We start from the raw sequence: 17,195 nt of genomic DNA, 5'->3' as shown, positions 1-17,195 counted from the left end.
TTCTGTTTTAGCTTTCCAGATTTTCCACCGCTTGGCACTCTTTTGCAAGTTTTCAAGGTGCGCCTTTGTATTTTAAAATGCACCTTTTCCCTTTTGTATTTGCCTTGGACTTTTTAAGGTTGCCCTTGAGCTTTTAGCCTTTCCTCGTCTTCTTTCTTCAGTCGGGCTACCTTTTTTCCGCCTTTGCCCTGCGTCTTTTTTATTTCATTTTGCTTTCTTCGTGATGGGGTTAACATTACCCCCCTCCTAGATGAGTGCCAGTCCCATGGCACTCCCCGTCACAAGTAGTAGGTGTTAGCATGCACGAAGACGTGGGTGGCGAGGGCGTGTGTGGTTGCCACATGGCAGAGTATTGGTAGAGGTGGGAGGAAGACCGTTGAGGGCACGTTGGTGGGTTAAGCAGTAGGTGGTAGGGAAATGGGAGTTGGGGGTAGGGCTCTTCTTTGGGGGGTTGCCCTGATGGAGTAGAATGGCAAGTTTAGAGGGTGATACGGAGAGGAATGCAGAGTTGAGTGTTGATGAAGATGGAACGACATCCTCATTGGAGTCTTTAATACCTGCAATTGAAAACCTCTCATAGGTGATTTCTCCCTAGGGGAAGTGCTAGTCTTCTTTATCGTGCACAAGACTTAGTTCAATTATTTTGGGAGACAGGTCGAAGCTGAGAGTATTGTCCTGCACTTAAGAACCCAAACTGTGTATATACTTTGGTACAGATATTATGTGAGTGCTCGTGCATACTTAGATATTACGTAGGTAGAAGACCGCAGGCTGGTTTCTCATAACAACATGTGGATGAAGCAAAGTGGTCCATGGTGGGAAGAAGTACACGTGAAGGTGTATGCGACATCCTGTGCATTGTGATTGCATAACGTAACAGGATAGAACACAGGGATACTATACTATCCATAGCTGGTAGACACAGGGATACTATACTACAGTTGAGACAAGCTCACTTAGGTCTGTCCTGCCCTTGATGTGCCCTAAATTATTGTGGGGGATGCTAGGGGGCTAGGGGACTAGGGACGGAGCCAGCTGACCAAGGTCACTGGACGCACCTAATTTGAGGACCCCTAGGTGTAGTGCTGTGAGCATGGGTGCTTCGTATCTTTTCATTCTTTTATTTTCTTCTCCTTTTTTTTTTGCCTAAGTACAATCATTGCAATATGTTGAGGCTATGAGCCTTTCAATGGGTTGGAAAATATCAAGCTTCGAAGGCTCAGGATTGATTGTGCCCTAGCCTCGTTGTTAGAGGAGCCATTGTTACAATATTGGTGTGATTGAGGTGACACCCATCGTGAGCTCACTGTAGAGCTTGACCCAAGAAGAGAGTGTAGCCTATGACTATGCTGTGGTTCGTGCTATGTGGGAACTTGCAAGGGTGATTTTTCGAATTCAACATCGTGGCTTTGTTGCGGTTCTTTGTGCGGTTGGTGGTCTTGCGATGACTTGGGCGTTGAACACGTTTGCATGAAGACCTATGTCATCCTGCATCCACTTGTCACTTCATGAGAGTATATGCTTACTTGCGTCAAGTACATCGAGCAAATGCAATCATGTTAAGACATAACTTTTCAGAATGCTATGATGTTAATTGCAATGCCTATTCCATTGCTTGTTAAAGACGTGGCATACATTAATGATAGGTAAAGGAAGTGTGTACAAGTGGGGAGCTTGCCCCTTTACTCATCAAAAGACAAAAAGTTATGGCATGATGATTTGTCAAGTTGCTTGTATATCATAGGGGCTACTCGATTTGCACAAGGCGGGGTGAGTCTGGGTGGTCAGGCGACTAAGGCTCTATTGGTGCGGGGCTCCCATGAGGTTGGGCAGGGAATATGTCGGCCAGGATATAAATGGTGTAATCTCGGGCCGCCACCATTTCCAAAATGCTGTTGAACAATTCATTGAATTCTTCCCTGTCCCGGGCTACCCTTTCTGCCCTTGAGCACTTGGTGCCCGAGCGTCCGTTAGGGGTTTGCGCAATTGGTGTTGCCATATCTTGTGTGCTTCTTTGAGCTTCGACCCTCTGGCCCAGGGATTTTTCGGCCTTCATTCGGGGCGGTGTCACTTGGGACCTCGTTTCTTTGCATACCTTTTGAGTGTGGGCACGTAGTGCACCGGCGGAGGGGCGTGTGCTGCATTCCCGTCGTCCGCAGAGAGCGTCTCTGCAAGCCAGCTTTCCTAGGTTCTCCATGTTTTTCTCATAGGGGGACCTGCAAGATGCGAACCAAGGGTTAGGCCTTGATACGGAATAAAACCGTTCGCATGGGAGGGGTTATAGTGTGGGTTATCAAGTGCATATGACTAGAAGGGGAGGGGTGGGACGTGCAATGCTTGTTGTAGAGGGATGGCCGCCGTGATGATGTTCATTTAGCCTCCAATTATTAGCAGATCTTGGCTCATGCTGAGTTACGTGGTTTTGGTGGTCATGGATTGGGGCAGGGCTCATCCTCGCAAGGATAGATCGGAAAGGGAAAGGTGTATAGAAAGGAACTACACCCTGCTTACATCATCAGAGATGTTGGTCAAGGCTTCCCATGGTGGCAATGAGGGGTGCATGCCCTCCACCTGAAGGTAAAAATGGTCAGGCAACTTCTAAATATGTGGTGAGAGGGGGGCTGTGAGCTTAGCCTGTTGACCCTAACTCTTCTTCTTGTGCTTGACTATTATTGCTTGTATGTGTTGATAGTGTCTATATAGGGTCACAAAAGTCATTATTTATTTATATACATATCCATGAATCCATGTCGTTTCATGAGGATAAAAACCAATCATAGAACTTCGAATTGTACTGGAGCGTGGCACACGCATCCAATACTTGTGCCAGCTTACTCAATATCGATAGATATTTTGCAACATCGAGTAGCATGGAACCTTGTCCGAGTCTACTGGCAGCATGTAACTCCTCCTCAGTGAGAACCTTATCAAACAACGAGTTCTCTTGGCTAGGTTCAGCTAAGTCCGTATTGCGAATGATAGTTAGCACTCGAAGGGAAGTTGGTGCCACATAGGTTGGGTCTCTTTGAGACTGTGATTTGGCCAATCGCTCCTCGGAGACTGTCATGATCTAGGCTCCTAGTTTGGCCATTGCAACGCGGTTTTCATATCAACGCTGTTCAAACTGACTTCGGCCCTCTGATAGTCGCTTTAGTTGCTCTATCCCTAAGAGACTTGGTTGGCAGAGTACATCATTGAATGTGACCGTTAAGCGTAGTTCATCGGCTTCCTCGCCAGAGATGAGTCGCATGCATTTATACAGGAGCCTATTATAGTGCTCATCAAGATGTTCTTGCTCTTCCCAAGATAAGGGAAATGGCACGTATTCTTCGAGCTGCCCTTTAGGGAATGCACCCATGTCCGCAAGGACATAGACACATGCAAACACCTTGAGCTTAGCATCCAACTCAGTTAAGCATTCTGTGACACTTCTATGTTCCACGAGGGCTTGCTCGGTTGCTATCTCATGCAAGGTTCTAGGAGTTTTCCTAGGCTTTAGCATAGCTAGGGGCTTAGGCCTAGATGAGCAAGATTGGTCAACGATAAGATTACTTATGCTCTTAGGGATTGTGCATTTTTCCTGAGGTTTTGCTACTATTCTTTCATGGTTCTCCTTAGATGTGACTGGTATATATTTGTCACCCTGTTGTGATAATGTTGTATCCACTCTTGATTGGTCGCTGCAAGTTCTATTGCCGGTGGATTGAGTGTTGAAAGCAACTGTTGATGGCAATGGCTGCTTTGATTTTTCAGAGCACACGGATGTGTCCGAGGTTTCACCGCTATTAGGAGAGACGTCAATGGGTTCATTGGTGGATGGACTTGATGCTTTATTCCCCAGCTCTCCAGCGCTCTTGGTCTCAATGCTCTTGGGGTCCACTACCACCTGTCGCTCGCTGCTGTTGTTTTCGTTGTTTTCTCCTCTTTTTCTTGGTCAATGAAGGTGCATAACTTAATGACTCAAGACCCTGAACTAGGTCAGCCGTTGATGTGCTTGGTTGGGCCTCAACTTTCCCCTACTCTGGTGTGTCCTCATGGGACATAGCCGTGGCCTGTTGAGTAGCCTTGCTAGGTTGTGAGGGTACAACTACCTCCCTTTTTGGAGAGTCTAGCTCTTCCCTTTTGTTTAACTCCTCCAATCTAGGCTTTAGGCGCTTTGGAAGTGTTGGAGTTGTTAATGAAGTTGGTTGCGACACCTCCTCCACAGGCAAACTACTAAGGGCACGTTCCGCAAGGGGCATTGTCACGGCCCAGGGCTGTGACTGCTATGATCCCTGATTTGAAGTAGTAGCAGCTAGTTCAGTGGACTTGCTACTATTGGTGGATTTTGCGGTGTCAAGTCCTTATGACAATTGGAAGTGGTTGTGTTGTTTGTTGCCCTTAGAGCATTCACTTGCGTAGATCGATTATCCGTTGAGCTAGCCACAGTGGATTGCATAGGCATATCCTTAGGTTGAAAGCTAAGGGTGGTGTCGTGTCCTACCTCTTGGACATTTGGAAGCTTTGATGTAGGTAGAGATTGGGATTGAGTAGCCGCACTTGACGAGTGTTGTGCTTCCTGTGTCCGTTTAGGGGAAGAGGGTGTAGGAGACTTGGGACTCCTAAGTGGCTTTGACACTGGCTGGGAGATTTGCTCGCTGCTGTTAGATGATTTTGCTATTTGCTTTGTTGAGCATTTACCCTTGCCATGAGCAATGTTGTGCCTATGATGCATGCTATCCTCTTGGGGAATCAAAGGCTCCTTGGGTACTAGTGGCTTTTGGGTATCCTCAACGATTACATTTAATGTCTGCTTGTCAAGCACGCTAGGCGGAATATCTACCCTCCAATTGGTCCTATTGGGTTTCTTGATTTCGACCATGAGGGGCTCGGTCACTCCACTGTTCTTGACTTGAGACTTGGTTTTTCATTTAGATCTCCTCCTACACTTCTTTGATTTCGACCATGAGGGGCTCGGTCACTCATTTGCTCTTGATACAATCTGGCCTTCATTTGACAAAGGAGGTTTAAAAGGGGGTTTTGGTACCCAAATCCATCGGTTACCTACATAATACCCTTGAGCATGTAGCAACGTCTTGGATATCCATCGTGGCGTTGTATTGACTCTCCATCGATGCCTTCGTCTATAAGGCTTGGGCTTCTTTCGGGTCTTCTACGATATTTGTAAGTCCAAAGGCCGTCCATGGCATTGTGTTCTGGCCTTCTTGTTTCAGGCAATGGCCTCACTCATTGGTTCTCATTGTTCGACCTGTGCTTGCATTAACTCTTCCAACAAGTCCTTGCTCTCGTCAGCAGGCTTGATTGTTATGTCAGCACCTTGCTTGCCTTTCCCTCGAGGTTCGATGAGGTCACACTTGCTAAAGGTCATGACTATCCTCGCACCCGGTAGTGTCAGGTGTATCCTCTGTGCTACATAGCCAGCCTCACATTTGGTCGCCCTTTTGAAGGGTCTTCCCACGAGGGTTTCCTTACCATATTTAGCACTATTTGGAGGAACATGAAATAGGATAGGCAAGCTTTCAGTTTCAATTTTTGCAAGGATATTGCACTTCCCCATGAGTGCTTGTGGAGATCCCCCATAAGGGCTAAGAGCTGCATTAGTCAGTGTCAGCCTAGTAGGGTCCATGCCTCATCGGCCCTATGGGGCATTAGTCGGTGTCAGCTCTGGTAGGCCTAGTAGGGTCCACACCTCTCCCCATGCCTCATAGGGCCGTTACAGTAAACACCATGTGCAATTCGGAGGACCGTATAGCCAAATTTTGAACTAATGTTCTAAGTTTCAGCCCAATGATGGGTCTGTGATGTGCCTTTAGCTCTACGTAGCCTTTGGGGTCAGTTTTGGGGTTCAGGGTTTTTCTAATATGTTGTCTCGTTTGCTTTTGGCCAATCAAGTTTTAACTGCTTAGCGCTTTGCGTCTAGGTCTCTAGGTCTCGCTCCTGCCTACTTCAAGCTGCTAAGCGGCTACTCCCTACGATTTCATCACTTCCGTATGCCAGAATTAAAATCTGAGCGTCAGAAGGACTTTCGACAGTTTGCGATGTTGAGCTCTAGCCGGGTCAGGTTAAATTTCTGAGAATTTGATAAAAATTTACACTTGGCCCAGCTGGTCCGAATTGCAGGGTCCGAGTGGGTCACTCGGACGGGCGGGCCGAGGGCCGAATTCGGGACTTGGACAGGGTAGACTCGAACGGGGTCACTCGAACGAGGTCACTCGAACGAGGTCACTGGGATGGGCCAAGGCACTTGGGCCGGGGCCGAGCGAAAGAAGGCCGAGGGCCGATTCTGGGACTCAGCCTAGAAGCGGCTGCTCGGACGGGCCGAACGCGGCGCGACGACAACAACGAGATGTCGATCTTGCTCGATTCTTGCGATTTAACTAATCATAGCTAGCATAAACCTCCATATCTTATCTAGGGGGATAGGGAAAGGGATTCATATACCTGAATAGAGCAGTAGGCTCGTCGATGGCGAGATCAGAGCGAATCGTGCAATGGCTCTCTCTCTCTCTCTCTCTTTCTCTCTCTCTCTCTCAAATGGTCACAAATGAGCTCTCCCTTGGCCTCTTGGCTCTTATGCCCCTTCTCGAGTATAGTGTTGATGCCCCCAATCACTCATTTGCCGATCTTAAGCATCACAAGCAAGCTTTTTACCATTTTTTACGCGATTTTTGCCCTGTTTTGCAACAATAAACCCTATTGCTTATTTTCTTTGTTTTTCTTTGTTTTCTCCTACTCTAATGCATCCAATTCACAAAGCAAATACCTACACTACTCCATCTCACAACATAAATCTCAAAAAAGTAAAAAATCAGCTTGCCAAGGAGATCGAATACCATCTTCAACCCCCTCGCTTCCTACCTATCTACCTCAAGCACTCGTTCGGGGAAAACTCTACTTCAATGCTCGACTATTCGAAGCGCGCAAGCACTCAAGGCTTGAATTCGTTGGTCCCGGCAACGGAACCAAAATGTGGGAGCTTTTGCTCAACCGCCAAGACCCATGGACCGCTTATTGTTTCAAGTGTTCCAAGCCGAGCACTAATGGCTACGTCTCACATAGCCGATGCGCCATCCATATCTACGGGTGTAGTGAGCTTACCTCCATGCCCTTCGAGTTACCTTCTCTCTCGCGCACTCCGGTAGCTCCACAATCGAAGTGCAAGCTTCAAGCAAGCTCCATCCTCAAGCTCCACGCTCCAAGCTCCATCACCGCGAGCAAGGGAAGAGAAGAGAAGAGAAGAGAAGAAGATAGGAGAAGATGGAGAGCTTCTCCACCTCACGGTCCCTCACACTCACACACTCACTCCCTCACACTCTCACACTCCCTCTCTCAAGCACAAGCTCAAGAAAGCAAGAACAAGAAGAGAAGAAGAAGAAGAGAGCCACTTTTTGCCAACACAAGAATGAGCTTCTCATTCACTTTTCAACTTTATATACAAAACCCTAAATCCCTTTTGGGCAGTCATCCCCTTTTCCCCTTTTTTACATGGCCGAGCTAGGCCCTTTTTCCCATTGTCCTTCTATCTTCCTAGCTTCCTTTCCACCACCCGTCTACATTTACAAATTGCACGGGTGAGAGCTCGACGCTCCTTGAATTAAACCATGATGCGCTTGCGCTCTTTTACAAAAGTTTTGACTTGCGCTTTTCCTTGTGCGCCTTTGTCTTCCGTTTCTCTTTGCCTTGGCCTTTGTCTTCGTCTTGTGTTTTAGCTTTCCGGATTTTCCACCGCCTGGCACTCTTTTACAAGATTTCAGGGTGTGCCTTTGTATTTTAAAATGCACCTTTCTCCTTTTGTTTTTGCCTTGGACTTTTTAAGGTTGCCCTTGAGCTTTTGGCCTTTCCTCCTCTTCTTTCTTCAGTTGGGCTACCTTTTTTCCACCTTTGCCCTATGTCTTTTTTATTTCATTTTGCTTTCTTCGTGTTGGGGTTAACACACACACACACACACTCTCTCTCTCTCTCTCTCTCTCTCTCTCATTAAATGTCAAACAAGGCATGCATAGCTTTCCATTACATGAATAGTTTATGTTTAGTAATATCTTGCTTACATTATAGAGATTTAAAATGGGTGCTGAGAACATCCACAAGCAAGACAAGCACATTAGATGAATGCAAGAAAATGCAAAAAAATGAATTTGTCCTTAATAGTAATCGTTTGTCAAAAATCATTTGAAATAATTATTTGATGTAGTTGCCTCAATACAAAACCTCCAACATGAGGAAATTGGACCTCAACTAAATCTAAATCTTGCATAACCACTAACACTGTGGTAAATCCCTTGGCAGTAAAGTTTGGGAGGGTCATTAAGGGTGATGAAGATTAGGTCCATGCCTCATGATTGATGTATGTCAAGATGACAATTCACAAACCAAACATGCCATTAAACAACAAATTAGTGAAGATGATGTCACACATCACAAAGTACATTATGGACAACCAAAAGAAACAAAGGTGGTGTTTTAGCTATACAAGTTGTCATAATGATCAAGCATATGAATCCTCAAATAGACACACTAGAAGTACTTGTGGAAAATCCATTGGAAAGACAAGACCACTCTCAAGGCCACCATATAATTGTAATACCTTTTAGGTATAGAAAGAGACATGTTCATGTGTGTGATTATATGAAGTATAAATACCCCACATTCACCCCCCTTAGAAGATTATGAGATTGTTGCCACCTTGAACTTGAAGATTTTCAAAGGGCATCAAGGCTCCAGAATTAGAAACACAATGCAAAAAGCATGCCCAATTAGGCGGGTCAAACAAGAAGACAACAAGTAGCTTGAGTAGTTGAAAGTGAGCCTAGTGATCCTATGTAATCAAGTGTTTGGTAAAAGGAATAGGCCTTCATATGAAATGGAAGTAGATCTTAGTGTTAGATTTAAAGGTTTAGTAGTATGATTTGAATTGTGCTTTGGAATCCTTATTGCACATTCATATTAGCTTCTTGGCTTGTGCATGAGCATCTTTTTAGTTTTATTTCAAGTACACTACCCGAGATGTTTGAGGCATGGAGGATTCTTCACCATGGATAGCCTATGCCTCCTCTTGAGTATTAAGCTGCATTCACTTTAAGTCTCTCTCATGAGATACTTATTGCCATTGTTGGTGTACCTTTGGTGGAGGGGTTGAGGAGTTGTTAATGCAAGTTGAAGTCAATCAGTCAAGGGGAACTATGGTAATTGGTGCTTGAGAGGGAGGAAGCCAACAATCTCCCCTATAAATATTTGACACTCACCTTAAGGAGGAGTGATTTGTGATTAGTGTATCTTGGGTGTCCTTTTGGTTTCACTTCCTCACAAGAATCCAACACTAGTTCTTGGGAGGTACTTCATGAGTCTAGTCCCTACTGTAATCAATGGCTTGAGAACCAATTCCACTTCAACATTGTGTGACCTTCTAAATGATGCATATAGTTGAAGACTATTGGATGTTCTTCTTGGACCATTGAGCAACTCTTTCTTGGACTACCCTAGATATTGGAGAGCTATGCCTTGTGGCAAGTTTTTCTTCATTCCATGCTTTGTATTTGAGTATTTTATTTGCTCCATCCTTAAGGCACATCTCATCTATGTGCACGAATGTGGCATCCATACTTCCCCTAGTTTCTTAACTTCTTTGTATCATTATTATCTCTTCTTACTCATAGAATTTCTCAAATATGAAGAGGGAGAGTTAGAATTATGCATGCTATTTTATAAAGTGATATTGGGGTTTCTGTAGTGAGGTGCTTGTACTTAGTCATCGTGGGTCTCATCAATGTGACTATCCTTGTGACCCCCTTAAAGTCCCCCACCCACCATTTATAACCTATATAAAATAAACCCTATTAGGCACCCATTGCCATTAATTTTGCATTATACTCATTTTTCACTAAAACTTAGTTGGAGACTAGTCACCAATATTCTTAGTGCCTCACTTTGGGGCAAGCCTTGTGTGATCTCTGTATGATCTTCATGTGTTATTGAGTTGCTTTCTATTTGTCCTCATCAATTTTGTTTGTGTTTTACTTTGTCTTGTTGCTAATTGAATGCATGATCTTTTGATGCACACACACACACACACACACACACACACACTCTCTCTCTCTCTCTCTCTCTCTCTTGCGCTCTCTCTCTCTCTCTCACACACACACACACACACACACACACACACACACACACACACACACACACACACACACACACATTAGACATCAAACAAGGCATGTATAGCTTCCTATTGGTTGAATATGTTAGGTTTAGTGAAAGCTTGCTTACATTATAGAGATTTTGAATGGGTGTAGAACATTCACAAGCAAGACAAACACATTATATGCATGTAAGACAATGCAAAAATGTCTTTGCTCCTCACATTAACTGTTTGTCAAAAATCATACGAAATAATTACTGAATGTAATTGCCTCAATACAAAATCTCCAATATGAGGAAATGTGGCCTCAACAAAATCTAAATCTTGCATATCCACTAACACTGTGGTAAATCACTGGGCGGTGGTGGTAAAGTTTGGGAAGGTCCCACACCATTAAGGGTGATGAAGACCATGTCCATGCCCCATGATTGATGTATGTCAAAATGACAATGCACAAACCATACTCCTGATCAAACCGCAAAACAACACGTTAGTGAAGATGATGTCCTGCATCACCAAGTACGTTACAAGCAAATGCAATGAAGGTGGTGTTTTAGCAATACAAGTTGAAAGCGAGCCTAGTGATCCTATGTAACCAGATGTTTGGTATAAGGAATAAGCCTTCATATGACATGGAAGTAGATCTTGGTGTTAGATTTAAAGGTTTAGTAATATGATTTGAATAATGTTGTACTTAACTTATTGCACATCCCATTGTAGATTTTGGTTAAGTTATAGATTTTGAACGAGAATCTAACCGGGGCACTCCCTAAACTGCCCCCAAGGATAGCTTTGAGGGGCAACCTTAACCTAGGGAGAAGATTAGAGTTTGCAAGCTGTTTGCGGATAACTCTTCCTTGGTAAGGCTAACCCAAATAGTTTGACTATTTACCAAGCAAACCTAACCAAAAAGGTACATTAAAAACTGTAGGAATTGAGCAGAAATTTAGGCATTTTATTGAGTGGAACAAGGCAACATAGGGATAATGAAGGTTTGCGAGAGCACATTCTATGTTTACCTGGGTTCATTGCCTGCCATCGGATAGCTGCCCAGCCACCGGGGTAGATAGCTACGGTGTTGCGAGAGTGGGGGTTGACAAGGTTGAAGTTGGCTGGATCGGTCGCGGGGTTAAAGGTGCCAATGCCAGTGCCCACCACATAGAAGCTTTGGCCGTGAAGGTGGATGGGATGTGACTCAAAAAAGAGCGTGGCGGTGTTCTGGTAAACGACCTGAATTCCGAGGAGAACCATTTTAAGTGGCTCATATTCACGGATAAAGTCATGGTTTTTTTTAAAAAAGCTAGTCGTTATCATTATACGGTTAATAAACACCACCCCCCTCCATCGGGTATTGTCTCCAACAAAGTAACACACCTGAATGGAGCTGTTGAATGGGATCACCCTCACCCTTGTCCTTGGCAATGCTGCCTTGTCTGCCGGATTGACACCAGTGTAATTGTATTGGAACATTGGGACATCTGGGAAATCCCAGGTGTACACTCTGTTTATGTGGTCATAGTAGGCCTGCCATTGCATTCAATCGACTGACGGAATGAGAGATACATCTACCAAGCAGCACGCAACATACATACATATTTACATACACAACCCCACCCCCATGCACGCACCTGCACGTGTGCACACACACACACACAAATATAACATGTAAATATGTACTTTGTTGTGGGGATAAGCTAAATTCTTGGCCGATCCTCGTTTTTAAAATAAGAATTTAGGAGGAGAAGCGCCCGTGTTTCATGGGGATCCACCGGAGGACACGCGCCTTTTCAAACTTTCGGAAGGCTCATTAGCCACATTGCCATTTGCCACGGCACACAAGTGATTAGGCTAGACTTTAGATATGGCCAGACTTTTCTAAGTTCTAGGCTGAGAGAGAGAGAGAGAGAGTGTGTGTGTGTGTGCGTGCGTGTGAGGCCCTGCAGAGACCGAGGACCTTGTTGCGATCAGTTGCTTGTTGGTACTGTGGGCCGCTGCAATGGAGGTGCTCCATCGTCGCCATCATCATCATCATCAGAGATAGTCTTTGTGGCAAGTCTCTCCTAAATAGATAGATGACGCTAACCTGCGCTCGCAGTTCTCTCTCTCTCTCTCTTTCTCTCTCTCTGTCTCTGTGACTATGGGGCTCCGCATTAATCAACAGCATTCATGTTGCCCTGCAAACTCTAGTGTCAATCCTACTCCTGCTCTTCTAGTGTCCAGGCATGATTTAAATATTTACTCGCAGTTGTCACTTGCAACACCCCGATCACCTGAATTAGGGACAGTCTTGGAGGGTTGACAAAGGTGATGTTGCTCATGGATGATCTGAAGATGGTGCCATTGGGTCCTTGGCACGAGTCGGCGGCGCTTCCTGTACTGGTGGCATTGTTGCAGGGCTGAAGGGCATATCCCACAGTGTGGAGCAGGTCGATGTCCACCGCCTTGGGCACATCATAGTAGTAGTACCCTCGAGAGAAGTTCAGCCCTCTCAGGCTCTGGGTGAAGTTCACCTGGAAGGTGGAGTCGTTGGCCAGAGGGAAGTTAGGCAAGGCCGACGAAGGGGGCGTGCTCTTGTTTGATGTGTCCGATTGCAGCAGGAACGAGGCAGGCTCTGCCCCTTTGTAATGGAGTATGGCAGTTGTGGGGGTCTGAGGAAATGGCACCATACTGATGTTTGGGGGAGAGTACACAGAAGCCGCCATGTAGTAGTTGGATACGGAGCCGTTGGCCTTTATCAGCACGTTCGTCGTCTGCCCCGGGGCTATTATGATCATGTCCGTCGGCAAGGGCTCTGTGTACTCTGCGTCCACCTCCACCACTGTCATGGTGTGGTTGGCTATGGCAAAGTAGAACTGGAAGTTCACGGCCGCATTGATTATTCGTAGAAGGTATGTCTCCCCCCGGGTCACATTGTACACCGCAGTGCCTGCAATCCATGCATAGCCCCCGAAGAGTTATGCGATTGAGGGAACAGCTTGATCAAGTTCTCAATGGGATCCTGCTCATTACCATAATGCTTACTAAAACCACGACTGCTGAAGTTTACTAGCTCAAATAGATCGTAATCCATCCTCAACCTCTGCTGGCCGCAGCAGTCATACATATGCCTCTTACCTTGGGCTGAGCAGGTGTATAAGCTTCCAGGCTGCCCATTGATGGTGACGGCATCGGAGATATTGTAAGTGCCTCCCGTTGCTAAGGCTTGGGCAATAATGTCCTCCACATTTGCATTCCACCACTCACCTGAAGAACATTGACTCAAGGTGAATGCATAAAAAAGAACTGTTATAAGTGCTGTAGCGTTAATGGTGGATACATGTTACCTAGGATGAGGGGTTCCATCTCCTTGTGTGGTTTGGGGAAAGGAAAAGGTGCGTTGTGCTTGGGAAGGATGATGAAGGCACCATGGACAGTAGCTCTAAGCCAGCTGAAATGGGCATGCCAAAAGAGGGTGCCCCGCTGTCCGACGACTTGGAAGCGGTGGACATAAGAGTGGCCTGGTTGGATTGGGCATTGTGTGATATAGGCCGGCCCGTCAGCCCATGAAGACAGTACCTGCCTGACTCCATGCCTAGTAAAACACACAATCACACACTGTCACAGTCGAATGCAGAGAAAAGAGATCAGGTTCATGATTATTACGGTCTCAAAAGCCGACTCCAAAGCTGATCTTTCACCAAATGCACATTGCTACCAGAGTTAAAATCCAAATGCAGACGGACATCAGTAATAAGCTTGCAAGTGGGCACTGCAGAGATTGTGGAATTGGGGGAGCCACACAAGAAAAAACAAAAAAAGGAGTTTGTACACATTGGGTGAAAGTGAGCCAGTGGCTTTACTGCGTACTACGTAGGGTTGGATTTGATTCGCAGCTCATGTAAACTAGCCTACATTGTATGTAGTGTTTGCGTGTGCAGTTCAGAGGTGGGCAACCCATATCAGGGATATTATGCACGGTCTGCATATTATAAGAACACAACGTGCATGTGCATGTGCGCACGAGAGGATTTTTATGTTAAGGCTTCAGAGCTGGTCATCCGGTTAGCAACCCAGTCTCGCGACAGACCTCCCCGGGGGCTAATGGGGCCTGGGGATCAGTTGCGGTCGAATTACCAGTGAATAGTGGCATTGTAGGTGACCAGGTTGGTAACATTGACAACCACCTTGTCACCCTCTCTCACGTAGCTAGCTGGGCCCGGGAATTGGCCGTTCACCGAGACCAGGGACTTGGTGTGGCAGAGACGTGTGACGCTCGCAAACTGGATCTGTTCAGCAATAAACAATGGATTACCTCAACTCTACCTGTCGATTAAGGAGGAGACAGTTACATTACAACGGAGAGATCAGTAGGAGAGCTGTTGTCAAAATCAAAATGCAACGTACAGTGAAATGGAAGTATCTAGTCTTGGCAGAAGCAAGCTGGCAAGATTGATCAGAGACAAAGAGGAGGATCAAAGGGAGGATGATGAGGTGGGCAAGGCAGGGGTGCCAGTAGGATGCCATGGTTCGCAGCTCGCTCTCTCTCTCTCTCTCGGAGTGGGGAATCGACTCTGACTATCCGATACTAACAGCCTCTGATCTATACTCCACAGGCTTCTACTCTTCTCTTCATACGCTCAAGCTCTCTCTCTCTCTTCTCCCTCTATGCTCTATTAGGCTTCTACTGGTCTCTTTATAAGCCTTTCCTTTCTAGCCTCCCAGCTGCCTTCAAGTCAAATTGTAGCTCCTGCAAGCAAGGCACTGACGTCCAAGCAGCTCACATAAATTCAATTCCTTTTCAAAATAGGAAGGTAGAATTGGCTTGCCAGCTCGCGTGATTCAATAATAATCACACGCCACTGATTGGCTGATCACTTTGATTACAATTGAAGCACCCAATCCAAGGCGAATCAATGATCTAAACACCAACGTTTATTTCTTCGTATCCACTCCAACTAGTTAGCATGGCCCCAAGGGCGCTCCTGCCTAATGGTTGGCGGCCAGCAGCTACGGTGTGAGACGATGCGTCTTTGAAATTACATTTAAGTTGTAACTTGAGTGAGTGGTGGTTGGCCCAACCTTTTCTTGTTTTGTGTTTGTTTCTTCTCTTTTTTACCTCCCTCTTTTCCTTTCTCCCCCCCTCACTCCTGTGGGTTTCCTCTTTTGATTGCCAGAGTGCTACCTATTCCGGAGTTGTGAATGGCGAACTTCTATAGCATGGCGAGTGCTTCCGGACCGGAAGGCAAGTTTAATAAACTCGGTGAGGTGAAATGGTGTCCTTGTGAGTGGTTATGTAGACCCACAATAAGCAATAGGAGGTTTGCTATCCTAATATGGTTGTCACACGTGGTGACCAATTTGCTAAGTATTGTGCAGACAATGTTGTTGGAGTAATCAGCTTATGGACCATAGGGCGATGAATTTTTATTAGAGCATGGCTTTCCCCATTAGAGCTCGTTAAGGTCTTACATGGCACCACGATGTTGTGAAGACATCTGGTCCGGCTTTTTAAGGGTTTCAGGATGGATAAATCCAACTCGAAGAGAGATGTATCATCAACGACTAGGATTGTATAGCATGAACACCTATCGATTGAGGTTGTATGTTTGGTTTCGACCAGTAATTCATGGATGTATAGATCATGAGATGTGCTCAATTGAGTATTCTTTGAGCATGGATGGATTCTAGGGATTTCGAAGAACACATCGTCAGGGAAATTATAGATTCAGAAAGGGCCCTTTAGCTTAGGAGTCAATGAATTTCTTAAACTAGTGTATTAGAACATGGAATAATGGGAAAGGAGGTGGTTGCACATTTTATCCACTCCCTTTTCCACCATTGGCCCACAAATGTGGTTTTCATAGAAAATGAAGTGGTTTTTTGCATTTCAAAACTTGGATCCTGGGTTGACAGGTTTTGGAGGGATTTTTGAAATTGATAGAAAAATGGTTTTTTTTAATAACCCAATAGTTGACGCTCACATGCACAAAAGGAGAAGATCTTACCATGTGTAAAGGGGCCTGTTGATTTTGCATGTGGAGCAACGCCTCTTGAAAAAAGTGTTGACATGTGCTAAACTTTGAGGTGAAAATTCTAGTTCTAATTACAATCCCCCCCCAGTTCATGCATGTGGGTTTTAAACTCTCTAGACCTCAAGCTCATATTAGGCTCTTTGCCTATCACTAGGTTAAGGGCCAATCTTGTTAAGCCACCTCATAGAAATCGTTAATAATAGAATTTTGTGATTTGCTGCTCCCTTTTGATAGAAACAATCCATGATTTGTCTTCTTCATAATTGCATTGAGGCCAACTCGAGATTACAAAAAATTAGCCCTTTCCCAATCCATTCCTTACGAGGCTCTTTTCGAGTCCATGTTTCCCTTAATGGTATTTATGATAATTGGTCATTTGACGCTCTCAAGAGTACAAGTCTTTGAGATGATGATCAAAATACTCCTAGGGTTTATGAGTAGTCTCTATGCCCATTTGATAAGGCTTACAAGCTTGGATGACATGGCAAATTGCTAAGGGTGGTAGTATAAGTGCATATACTGCGATAACTTGTGTTGAATCAATGCCAAAGGCATGCAATTTTCGAGCTAGTAAAAAGTGGTTGGATGTACCATACTTGGCACAATGCTAATAAATATGACACTGCAAATTTTGGAGTTGATGGAGTTAGTACTGATATCGATAAGGAAAGAAAAAGTAATTTATGGATGGGGTGACAACCAAGAGTATACCATCTTGGGTAGAAACGCAAAAGCAAAGCCGTGCAAGGCAAAAAATGAAAACGCACCATGTTTTTGTAACGTGTCCACTAACATCCTCTAGGACACGTCTTAGCAGTCCATCGGAAAGGTTGTCTAGAAGACTCCACCCGGCACTCCCATGGAATGTTGCGGGTTTTGTAATCTAGGACCTTCCGCGTCTGCCCCGTAACGGAAGTGTCCTGGGCGCTTTCCACTTAGGATCGAACGGAATTGTTTGGTCTTTGCTAACAGCGACTAGCGTCAGACCTGATCGAACTACTTTACGCAGAACGCTCGGTCTGAAGCGAATTCATGCTGCACTTGGTTCA

General features: G+C 45.3%; 1 protein-coding gene across 3 annotated transcripts; it reads right to left on the bottom strand.

Annotated features, from left to right (window-relative positions):
* Window positions 1–10,317: 10,317 nt before the first annotated feature.
* Window positions 10,318–14,801, bottom strand: LOC148018546 (laccase-4-like). Of its 3 annotated transcripts, XM_087661626.1 has the most exons (8): window positions 14,519–14,800; window positions 14,249–14,400; window positions 13,459–13,706; window positions 13,250–13,378; window positions 12,406–13,061; window positions 11,510–11,659; window positions 11,155–11,365; window positions 10,331–10,601 (listed from the first exon to the last, which is right to left on the bottom strand). In XM_087661626.1, exons 1-8 carry the CDS (start codon window positions 14,636–14,638, stop codon window positions 10,471–10,473), a joined length of 1,797 nt encoding a protein of 598 aa, XP_087517752.1. In that variant the 5' UTR covers window positions 14,639–14,800; the 3' UTR covers window positions 10,331–10,470. The 3 variants fall into 3 exon arrangements, with proteins under 3 accessions (XP_087517753.1, XP_087517751.1, XP_087517752.1); XM_087661627.1 differs by lacking the exon at window positions 11,155–11,365 and having other exon boundaries at window positions 10,318–10,601; XM_087661625.1 differs by having other exon boundaries at window positions 10,330–10,601; window positions 11,155–11,659; window positions 14,519–14,801.
* Between the last annotated feature and the right edge of the window lie 2,394 nt (window positions 14,802–17,195).

Source organism: Lygodium microphyllum, chromosome 21, assembly GCF_053477565.2.
Source record: "Lygodium microphyllum isolate KBCC chromosome 21, Lygodium_microphyllum_v1.1.10, whole genome shotgun sequence".
Taxonomy (NCBI): domain Eukaryota; kingdom Viridiplantae; phylum Streptophyta; class Polypodiopsida; order Schizaeales; family Lygodiaceae; genus Lygodium; species Lygodium microphyllum.
The sequence above is the reverse complement of the archived record's forward strand: the minus strand, read 5'-3'. Positions and strand labels throughout refer to the sequence as shown.